The sequence below is a fragment of the Ochotona princeps genome, chromosome 7 (assembly GCF_030435755.1).
Source record: "Ochotona princeps isolate mOchPri1 chromosome 7, mOchPri1.hap1, whole genome shotgun sequence".
NCBI classification, from domain to species: Eukaryota; Metazoa; Chordata; class Mammalia; order Lagomorpha; family Ochotonidae; genus Ochotona; species Ochotona princeps.
The window spans coordinates 43,360,669-43,372,887 of NC_080838.1; the positions used below are offsets into that span (position 1 = coordinate 43,360,669).

Consider the following 12,219-nt stretch of genomic DNA (forward strand, 5'->3'; position numbering starts at 1 on the left):
GAATTGATTCAAAATAAAACACATAAAATATTTGCTGTTAATCTAGTAAAAATCTACCAAGTGTGTATTCAGACACATACGTTTCTAAACTGAATGTTCTGTGGAAGGTAAAGGCACCAAGTTCTGATTTGAAGAGAATAAAGTTGCTGGTGATCACCACTTTTGGGTATGACATAAAATGAAGGGCAAAGATAGGTTTGAATTTATGTCATTGGATAGAAGCAAGTTGAGCATACATGTTATGGGCTATTCACATGATTATCAAAGTCATCTAAAACTGGTGAAGCTGGGAGGTTGTACAGAGAGAAAAAAGGAGAGAGAAGATACAGGGACAGTGGCTGGGATTTACATTTTTCCAAGAAGAGTTTACAGTAGATCTGCACCACAAAGAAGTGTAGATATTGGTGCTCTGCATAGTTAAAACAAATACTGCAAATAAACTGAATTCTCAGGTTATTAGATCTTAGAACTTGCATGTCTTTCTCTTTTAAATCCATGGTCACCATAAAATTCAATTAAGTACCTTGTTCCTGGCCTGGTTGAAAGCCTGTTGCTCAAATTTTGTTAGCAATACAATGGGAGTCCAAAGAAGACTACATGAGAAATTCCAAAGTAGCAAAAGCGTTGGGTTCCCTTTCTCCTAAGTTTAGAAAACAGTTTCCTTGGCCAACGGCTTGGTAATGCAAAAAGGGTAGGGCTGATGATCCCTGGTGTGAAGCCAAGCCTGGAGACCCTGGAAAAGAGATACAGTGTTCCCCTGTTACACTTGGGTGCTTCAATTCTGTGATGCTAATGAGTTTGTTTAAGATTGAGGAAGAAAAAAAAAACTGAAACACTAAAACCCTGCATTTACACTTACCTGCTTATTCTTCAGGGGCTGCACTACCTCCCTAAGACACAGTTCCAGGTCGGTGAGATAGTCCTTCTCTGTCTGTACCAGCTCCTTGATGATCTTCGCCCGCTTGGCCATCATCCTCCTCATTTGGTGCTCGTCCTCCGGAGATGAGGACTCTGCTGTGGAACACTCGGCCTGTGGAGTCATCCTTTCTGTAGAACGAAAATACATGCAGGTGAGGCACTCCTGCTGAGGGTTCCCGATTATCAACAAGGCCACCAGAGGATTATTATCAGTGAGGTGAAAAGGTAGGGCCCCTTGGCATGTTTTTGCTAAGTAAGGTCGGAATGGGACAAAACTCAGGCAAAAATGCTGGTGAGAATGACTTGCTTGTAACCATTGGGTAAAATGCAACCCAGCTGTCCTGGCTTCTTTAAGAGCTTATGGTATGGTGAATATCTGCGTCTAATGTCGTGGCCGCCCAGCAGTGGCGACACTAAAAACGTCCAAACTTTAGAGGGTCTGGGAAAAGCCGGCAACCGGACCTCTTCCGCCACCCTTCCTCCAGTTTTCCGCCACCCTTCTTCCCACATTTCTTCCCGTACTCTCTGCTTCATTCCCCACCTCGTCGCCCCCCATTCTTTCTTCGTCGTTGTCTGTTCCGTCCGTCCCAGTCGTACCCTGTCCTCTGTCTTCCTCCGCTGGTCCCGTCCAGCTTTTACCGGCTACTTTTATATCGTTTTCCACCAATCACTTCTCCCCGTGGATCACTTGGCGCTGTCTGATAGGCCAGCAATCGCAGCAGGGGAACTAGCCTACCTGTTTACCTGCTGGCGAGACAAATCCCGCCTCCTGGCCCTCAGCCAGCCGCCATCTTGTGACCACCTAACATGCGTGAGGGGTCAGCCGCTCCCCACAGTCCAAGAAGCTGTTCTTCAGGCTGGAGTTAGAATGTACACTGGTACTTCAAAAAGCTCGTGAGAAAATGGAATTAACAAGTAAGTTTATTTGGGTGGGGAAAAAATGATATCTACACAACGTGTTTTCAGAGTGTTTTATTTAAACTTGTTAAGACCTCCTATATAAAAATAGAATTCAGAACTTCTGGATATTTGCTTTTAAATATGGGAAAAACATTTAATAAGTAAAACACCTCCCAATTTTGTTCATCCCAGTTATGAAGAAGTTAAGTAGCCTTCAATCCCTGTGGTTAACATCCAAACCTCAGTGAACCAGAAAGCAACTGCACATGATTGGTTTTTTTTTTTTCTTTAGAATTCACAGTGAGAACCCATGAAGAGGGAAGCAGTGGTGGATTAAACAAATTTCAACTAAACGTTTCTATGGTTCATTTGCAGTACTGTTTGCATCTTGTTATCTCAATATTCTTGAGCTACCAATTGGAAAGTTTTAATTAAAAAAAAATCACAGACCTGAGAAGATGTGGCAATAAATGAAAAACCTTATATGAGGTATTCAAGCTAAGTATCTCCAAGAAAAAGCTTCCACAGTAGTGCAAAAATTTGGAAGCCAAAATCAGGTCACAGACTAAAAAATCAGGGCCATGGTAGGTATCAGAAAGTGTATATGTACATATGTATGTAAATGAACTTGCTTCAAGTTCAGAGCTTCATCTTAGTCTTTTAATATTAACATGGTTGTAATAACTGATCTAGCAAACATCCCGAGTGTTGACACCACTTTCAGAGGATGTAGAACTTTACAGAAAGGACTTAATAAAAAAAGAAAGAAAAATAGGGCCCAGCGTGATAGCCTAGTGGTTAAATTATTATCTTGCATGTGCTGGGATCCCATATGGCACAGTTCGTGTCCCGGCTACTCCACTTCCCTTCCAACTCCATGATTTGGACTAGGAAAGCAGTAGAGGACAGCCTAAATCCTTGGGACCAAGCACCTGCATAACAAACCCAGAAGAAGCTTCTGGCTCCTGACTTCTGCTTGGCTCAGCTCTGGCTATTGCAATCACTTAGGGAACAAATGAGCAGATGGAAGATCTCTCTGTCTCTCCTCTCTGTAAATCTGACTTTCCAATAAAAATAAATCTTAAAAGAAGGAGAAATAAATAACAGATCATATGCAAGTGAAAAAGAAGAAAAGTGTTTTCATAGCTGACTCCAAAAACAAAACTGAAATAACTGGGGCAATGTTCTAGTACGAGAATGAATAGTCCAATGTAAAGAGACTACCCTAGGAGTGCACACAGACACTCCAAAAAGCAGCAAGTACTCCTCTCTGCCTAGCCACTAGCTTCAGAAGTTCAGGCAAAGGTTCAGTAATCAAATATTAGTGGAGAATGCTGTGAAGGCAATTCTGACATCAAGTTGTAGCAGATTGATTTTTCAACAACCCAGACTTGCAGGTGAAAATGCTTCAAGACCATCAGTCTTCCTTTATTAGAAAACAGGGTCGTTTTGACAAATGGCATCTAAAAGCAATACTTTTGCAAAGCTTGAGCCACTCAATACCAAAGAAATAATCCACATAAGCTCCAGAAGAAGACAGACTATAAAGAAAGGAAGAGAATAAATGATTGAGGTGTTTTGCAGATACAAACTTTTTTTTCTGAGGATTGTGCGATGCTTACTTGCAATATTTTTTATTTGAGAGTAAGAAGGTGTCTCTCAATGCCTTGAATCTAATAGAATAAATTGCAATCAGGTATTTTTGTAGGTTATTTTAGACACGGAATGAGGAGGCAGGTTGCTTCATGGAGAGAAAAATAGTAAGCAGGCAGTATATACAACAGTTAAGAAAATTTTGAAAATTCTATTTAAGGTGTACAACCAAGTATTACTACATATATATCTAGATATATGATTGGCGGAACTATGAGACTGAGGACTACAGGGTGTTGTTTTTAGCCTTTTTTTGCAGTTTTACAATTTTATTGAGCAGTTATTTTTCATCCACACTGTAGGTTTTTAAGAGTGGTGACAGGTGAACAGAATCAAAATATAGAGCTTGTTTGGCGTATCCTCATCCTTGTTGATTGCCTAAGGATCATGCTTGCTGAAACCCACTCCATGATAGTGCTTATGAATGTTAATGATGGACTCTTGGGTCACCATTTCAGTGATAACAGAATGGCCTTTCTTGTTAAGGAACTATAAATGTCTTTTATTCCTCTTCTGATACGCAAAATAGTACACAGAAAGAAACAGCACTAGTAAGAAGCTGACAATACATTCCATTATCTTGAAAACAAAGCAACTTGAAAAAGTCTTCTGTTCCGTGTTTACTTTTCCAGCTTCTAGAATCTTTGTGCCTTATGAAAGTAATCAATCAGTTAGTTGGAAGCCAAGCAAGGGAAATAGTCTTCCCTGATCTTTAGCAAAGAATATCCTTAAAACACACCCTCAGATTTCTTTCAGTTCTAAACCTCAGGAATCAGTTATAGTGTCAGTTCAACTTACTTCACGAATGTTGCAGTTGCTGTACTTTAAAGTGTGCCATGTTGGGTTTTGTCACAAACACTTAGATTTTTCTAACACTGCTCAACAGCTGGTTCAGTGCCAATAGAGGGAATCAGGGGGGTTTGAATAAAGTGTCAGTCATGACGTGGAACTTTAGAAACTTCACCCTTCACAAATAAAAGCCTGCTCAAGAAGGTTGAGTAACCTTGTGAGACATCTTTGTTTGCTCTTTTAACTTGAGTTTATTACAGGAACAAAGACTTAACTTGCATCATTTTATGGGTGGATCTTAAACACTTCTCAAGTTTACATTTCTTAAACCAATAAACTTTCCATCATACATTGGACACATTTTGTTTTTATAAGACCGTTCTCTGCTTTAAAATGTTTGTTTTGGCAATATTGTTTTTGCATATAAAAGTATTTGTAACAAAACAATATAACCAATACATATCATTTAAGCAGCAGTGAGAAATAAGTCTTTCATTTCTGGATAGAGCAACAGAGAAGCTCGGTATTTAATGAAAAAAGAGAAGCTAGATTTTAGGGAGGATTATTTTTTCTGGTAGTTGGTATAAACTTAAAGAGTCTATCAAAAACAAAATCAAACTGGAGTTAAAAAAAATTTAAATTGTTACACCCAAACATACCACTATGTGTCAGAGACAAAACCATGCACCTAATTCCTCTCTACACATCCTGTTTCTTTGATCCTCAACCTTTGTTTTCGTAGCTTTGATGATAAATTTTTCATTCAGATAGCCACAGATTTCTTTGATAACATCTGAGAAGATTCCTGACTAAGGAGCTTAATATAAAACGAGGCAGTGTGGAAAAGTTAATCCACTTCAGCGCCAGCTCTTCTGTCCCCCTCAGCAGTGAGAAGTGATTTCTGAATTAATGGTCCTTATAGAATCAGAATTTTCCTCAGCCATAAATTATAAATAACTCTATCACAGGGTTTAAAAAAAAGGTTGGATCATGTGGTCAGCAATACATAGAAGCTCACTGCAACCAGCAAAACAAAACGAATGTTAAATTTTTTTATACCCTTCAGATGGCAGAATACTTTTCTATAACCAGCATAAGATAATGAAAGTACAATTGATTGATGGGCAGTTTTTTAACTGTATGAATGTGTGAAAATGTACCCCTATAACCACTTTGGTTCTCACTTTGAATACAGTATTCAAAAAGAGTTAAGTGGATACTCCACCCTTTATAAAATAAGCTTTGTTTTAGGTGATTTTACCCAACCGTAGGTTAGGGTGAATGATCTGAGCTCTATAAAGGCAGGCCAAGTTACAGTATCATGTTCAGCAAGTTAGGAGTGTTAAATATATTTCCCATTCACCACAATTTTAACATATGATTGGCTTACTGGGACAGAATCCCACCATAAATTGAGGAACATCTCTTCTCTAAAACTTTACCAAAAGCAAAACAATTATCCCATTGTGTTACAGTTACTAATATGTCAAGAAAAAGGTATAACTCTAAAGAGAATGGGCAGGTACATTCAAATTGAAGACGGGGAAAGAGGGGGAGAAAGTAGGGTGTGCTGTGCTTAGAGGAGTCAGAACAGAGCCAGATTTTGGAGCCTTGAGTGGTTGATCAGGGTGGTGTATGTGCATGTGGAGAAACCTGCTCTCTTGGAGAGATGAAAAAGTGCCCCAAAGTAAAAGGGTAAAGGGTTAAATTGAAGGCAATCCTCAAGGGTTGCCCAGTTTGGCTTAGAATTACTTGTATCTTCCTTTTACTGATTGTGACTGTTGTTACGGTTAGTGCCATTTTGGATTGGGTTTAAGGAGAAACGATTGCTTTGTTTTTTTAAAATTACAAGATATATTTCTAGCAATATATGTATATATGTATATCATATCGACAGTACTTAAGTGCATGGAGTTGGATTTTGTAGGTTCAAAGTACATGTTGGTCATTTATTAAATTATTTTCCTAGGCAAATTTAACTCTTCATGTGTCTGTTTCCTGCTTTGTGAATAAAGGATAATGTTAACAAAACTTCTTAGAACTTTTTTGAAGATTGAACAAAAACATGGTTGTTAGAAGCATGCAACAATGCCAGCTTTATAGTAGATGTCATTTAAATATTTGTTATTATTTATAAGATCAAGCTGTATGTTAATGTTATTTTTACTATTGATATTATTAGCTGTGTCCTCGTTTAGCATAGAACCTTTCCAACATATTCTTAGGCATATAACAAGCGTACATACCACAGCAATTATTTTTGTTTCATTGTGTTTTTTAAAAAGTTACTTATTTGGAAGACAGAGTCACAGAGAGCCAGCGAGAGGTAGAGGAAGGCAGATCCTGAATCCACTGTTTCATTCCCCGAACAGTTGCAATGCAGATGAAACGAAACAGCAGTGGCTGACAACCTCCCAAATTTGATTTTAAAAATAATAATAATAATTAACAAGTTAGATTAACTCAAAGAGACCCTTACCAAGACACATTAAAGTCAAACTTCATGGAAACAATAAGTATGAAGCATTGTATTATCTACAAAGGATCTTGATATGACTGTTAATGTATCCTTCACATGAGACTTCAGAGGACAGTGGCTGAAATATTCAAAGTGTTAAAGGAGAAAGAAGCTTGTCAATGAAGAAAATATGTCCAGAAACAAAAACAAACCAATCTTTTAAAATTGAGGAGGAACTTAACGTATTCTCAAACAAAAGCAACTGGAGTTCATTACTGCTACTTGCCCTTCAAGACATGATCAAGGGAATCCTATAGGGTGAAATGAAAATACACTAGGCAGTGACTCAAAACCATGTGGAGAAATAAAGTTATCAATAAGGGTAACTGCATGGACAACTACAAAAGCTGATGTTACTATAATAATGTTTTGTAACTATATTTTTCTACAAAATCTCATAGTCCAGTGTGTTTTTTTAAGTAGTTTATGTTTTGGGACATGCTATGTGCAATGATGTAATTTTGTGATATCAACTGGAGGAGCTGTTGAAGATCCAGATTTCTGCAGGATGTTTTTGGTAGCTATCTAAATTAAAATTAGAGTATTATAATTTTAGGGCTTTAAATGTGATCCTCACAGTAGCTAAATAGAAAATAAGTACGTAATATATATAAGAGCAAATGAGCAAAGAAATTAAATATTTTAGTACAAATCCATCAAACACAAAAGTGAAGCAGTAATTTAGAAATTAGAGGGAGAAAAAAGCTTTAAGGCATATAAAAAATAGTAGGGTGATAAAAGTTAATTCTCTTACTGATAATGACTGTAAATTTAAATGGGTTAAGCTCTCCAATTGAAAGGCTGAGATTCACAGACTGAATGAAAGATACTATCCAGCTGTATATTGTCTATAACAGACTCACTTTAAATATCCATACGCAAATAGATTAAATGTGAAAGGATCGGAGCTGATACGGTGCTGTGGTGTGTAAAGCTGGTACCTGTTATTCTGGCATCCCAAATAGGCACCAGTTTGGGTCCTGTATGCTCCACTTCTGTGCTCATGTGCCTAGAAGAGCAGCAGAAGATATCTGATGAGCTTAACCCCTATACCCAGGTGGGAGATCCCGATGAAGCTCCTGGCTCCTGGCTTTGAACCAGCCCAGCTCTGGCCTTTTTGGCCATTTGAGAAGTGAACGGTGGATGGAAGACATTGCTCTATGTCTCTTTGTATCTTTGTAACCCTGTCATTTGAAATTTAAAAATAATATATCTTTTTTTTAATGGGGAGGATGAAAAACATTCATGCAATGAGTAACCAAAGGAAAGGCATCATCGCTGTATAGAAACAAGACAAAACACGCTTTACATTTTAAAAAAGCTTGAAAAAGACAAAGGACTTTGTATATTAATAAGAGGCTCAAAAATATAACAATTTAGTACACTTAAGCATCTATTGATAGACCATTAGAATATATGAAGCACAGTACTTTCCCTTTAAAAATGGATAAAATAATCATATCAACCACGAGTAAGGAAATTGCAGACAACACAGTAACAGAAAGATTTGATGAACAGATGAAGAATTGTCTCACCCAAAATGCTCCATTCCACGGATCATAAAGTAAATGCAAAACAAAGCTACAGGGATGGCCTGGCACGGTAGCCTAGTGGCTAAAGTCCTCACCTTGAATGTGCCACAATCCAATATGCTCCACTTCCCTTCTGGCTCCCTGCTTGTCGCCTGGGAAAGCCGTAGAGCATAGGCCAAGGCATTGGGAACCTGCACCCTCGTGGCAGAGACCCTGAAGAAGTTCCTGGCTTTGGATCAGCTCAGCTCTGAACATTACGGAACTTGGGGAGTGAACCAGCAGATGTAAGATCATGCTCTTTGTCTCTCCTCTCTGTAAATCTGACTTTACAATGAAAAATAAATAAATCTTAAAAAAAAATGGCAACTCTCAAAAAAAAAAAAGAAGGCTGCAATAAGACAATTTTTTATGCATTGGGATGGTTTCTTTTTAAACAAAATGGAAATGTTGGCAAGGCTGTGGAGAAACTGAACACAGTGTGTGCTGATAGGAATGTAGCATAGTGCAGCCACAATGGAAAACAATATGGCAGTTCTTCCAAAAGTCAAAAATAGAATTACCGTATGATACAGCCATGCATCTTCTAGGTAGACTAAAAGAATTAAAAGCATAATTTCAAGGAGTTATATTAGCTCACCTGTGTTCATAGCAATATTGCCTATAATATTTAAATATGGAATTCCATATGAAAAGTACAATGCACTGTCCATTGATGGATAAATAATACATATATGTATTTACATATATATGTGTTAACACACATATATAAATACTACTCAGCATTGAAAAGGGTGTGAATTTGTACGTGTATGAATCCTAAGGACCTGATGCTAAATGAAATAAGCTGTCACAGAAAGGAAAATATGTCTGATTCCATTTTTGCTGATTCTTTAGAATAGTAAGAATCATAGAGACAGAGGAGAAGGAGAGAAGAAGGGCTGATAGGAGCAGGAAATTGAAATTTACTGTTGAACAAGAAGATAATTTTTATAAGATGAACGGAGTTCTGGGCCTGGGTGGCATTGATAGTGGCACAACATAATGGAAGAATTTAATGCCACTGAACTGAACTCTCAAAAATAACGAAGACTAGGTGTGGTAGCCTAGTAGCTAAAGGCTTCACCTTGCACGTGCCGGGATCCCATAAGGGGGCGGGTTCTAATCCTGGCAGCCCCACTTCCCATCCAGCTCCCTGCTCATGGCCTGGGAAGGCAGTTGAGGACAACACAAAGTCTTGGGTTTCTGCACCCATGTGGGAGACCCGGAGGAGTCTCCTGGCTTTGAATTGGCTCAGCTCCAGCCGTTGTGGCCACTTGAGGAGTGAACCACTGTATGGAAAATCTTCCTCTCTGTCTCTCCTCCTCTCTGTATATCTGACTTTGCAATGAAAAGAAATTTTTATTTATTTTATTTTTTAAAAAATAAAAATTTTTAAAAAATTTTTTTGAAGAAATTTTTTAAGAAAATTTAAAAAAAATTTTTTAAGAAATTTTTATTTTGGGCTCGGCAGTGTGGCCTAGTGGCTAAGGTCCTCGCCTTGATCCCATAAGCCCACTGGTTCTAATCCCGGCAGCTCTACTTCCTCTCTATCTCTGCTCCTCTCAGTATATCTGACTTTGTAATAAAAATAAAATAAATCTTAAAAAAAAAAAGAAAAAGAAATTTTTATTTTATTTTTTAAAAAATAAAAATGCATGTAGAGACAATGCAATCAGTACAAATTTAGCATTTATTATACTAACTAAGACAAATATTTTAATCTCAAATGTAATCATAGTTAAAAAGTCAAAATATTTTTGACTTGGGTTTAGAGTACAAGGCAAGTTAAACAAAACAGGCCTTCTTTTATTTAAAACAAAAACAAACACAAACCCTAAGCGTTATGAAAGCTTTAAAAGACATAGAAAAGGAAAGACTTGTAAAAATAAGGATGTGAAGTCTAGATAAACAGCATAGCCAAATACATCTTTGTTCCAGATGTTATACTGGTGTTGGAATGACCTTCACAGTTAATAATATCCTGTGTTTCCCAGGCTGTTCCACCATACATCACGTGCAGCACATATAACTAATGGGCTTTGGCTTGGCTTGTTTCTATCATGCACCATGTGTATGCTGCAACAAATTTCCTAGCAAAAGTGTTATTTCAAGGTAATGTGTGTAATAAAAATGCTCCCTTGGTGTCACAACAATATTATTTCTCTTCTGACAGTATTGTTAGTGATATCTACATTGATTAATATTCACCTGCCAATTCAAATAAGAATGGATGTTGTGGATAACAATAGTCATACACACCTTCTAGCTCTTAGAAAATACACAGACAAAAGTGACTTCTGGGATAGTTCAATATAAAATGTTAAAAATATTACTGAAGAAGCATGATCTGATCTTAAGGCTCTTTCTTATTAGGTAATTTAATTTTTTCAAATTTAAGTGACAGAGAGGGTGTAGAAGGGAAGAAGAGAGAGAGAGCACACGCAGTCCATTCACTGATTCATTCCTTAAATGCCTGCCACAGCCTAGACTAGACTGGGGCTGGGACTAGAGCCAGGAGCTGGGAGCACAGGTCCAACGTGTGTGTTAGGAAGCCAGTTGCTTTAGCCATCACTGCTGCCTCCCAGAATCTGCATTGGCAGGAAGCTGGACCATGAGCGGAGCCAGGAATCCAATCCAGGTAGTCTGATGGAAGATGTAGACATGTTCACTGCCAAGTTAAATGCCCGCTCCCAAAGCAGTCATTTTAATAATAGTTCTGTCCTCCTGTAGAAAGTTATTCTTTTCCCCTTATTTTTTTCAACTGTGGTAAAATCCACACAACATAAATTCAAACCTGTGCCGTTCTGGCTCCTAAGTGCGTTTTAGTCATTACTCACCCCTAGAAGGGAGTGAGGATTGAGAAAAGGAGGCTAAGGAGGTTATTGATTGTCTGATGTACAAAATTCTTCAAACAACGGAAGTTATTGTTCATATGATCACTACTGACTTCCCAATTACTCGGTGCCTCATCCTGAATGGCTATGCCTGCTTTTCCACCTCATTTTTCCCTTGGAAATGTCCCAGGGGCAGGAAGGAAGGGAGATTGAGCAACCATCAGAAAATTATTCCTTAGGCGAAAAAAGAGTAACAATGATCTATAAGAAAGTCAGCCCCATACCAAATGGGCACTGTTATTGTTCAGTCTGACCAGATAGCCTTTATGTGTTCTTTGATATAGGATAAAAATGCCTGATTTTTACAAGTCTGATGATCTTCCACATATCCTAAACTTAAAGCATAATACAATGAAGTTTGTGAGGATGTAATGAAAATGCTGTGCTTTTCAAGAAAGTTTAAGAATTTAGATGGAGAAGAGACTGTTGTTACGGCATAAGCTTCTGCCTATGCCATAGGCCTATGGCCTCAACATCATCTGTGGGGGCCAGTTCATGTCCCACCTGCTCCGCTTCTAATCCAACTCCCTATTAACATTCTGGGAAAAAAGCAAAAGGTGACCGAATTGCTTGGGTCCTTGCCACCCCTTGGTGAGACCTCAATGACTCTGGTCTAGCATTGACCGTTGCAGCCATCTGGGGAGTGAATCAGCAGTTGGAATGTCTCTCCCCAACTCTCTGTACCTCTGACTTTCAAACAAATAAACAAATCTGGGCTGGAGCCATAATGTAGTAAGTAGTCATAATGTAGCCATAATGTAGCTAAGCCTCTGCTTGTGGCACCAGTATCTCATATGGGTGCCAATTGGTGTCCCTGCTGTTCCACTTCCCATCCAGCTTCCTGTTTATTGCCTGGGAAAGCAGTAGAGAACAGCTAAAATCCTTGGGCCCCTGCTAGTGTGAGACCCAGATGAAGCTCCTGGCTTTTGGCTTCAGATTAGCTGAGCTCCAGCCACATCATCCATTTGAGGAATGA

General features: G+C 38.3%; 1 protein-coding gene across 1 annotated transcript in view; it reads right to left on the bottom strand.

Moving 5' to 3' along the window:
• The window catches only part of ARHGEF38 (Rho guanine nucleotide exchange factor 38), a 102,157-nt gene that overhangs the window by 72,153 nt on the left and 17,785 nt on the right, over window positions 1-12,219 (bottom strand). The window contains exon 2 of the mRNA XM_058666979.1: window positions 860-1,047. Coding sequence (XP_058522962.1) covers window positions 860-1,047 — 188 coding nt within the window. The remainder of the gene's footprint in view (window positions 1-859; window positions 1,048-12,219) is intronic.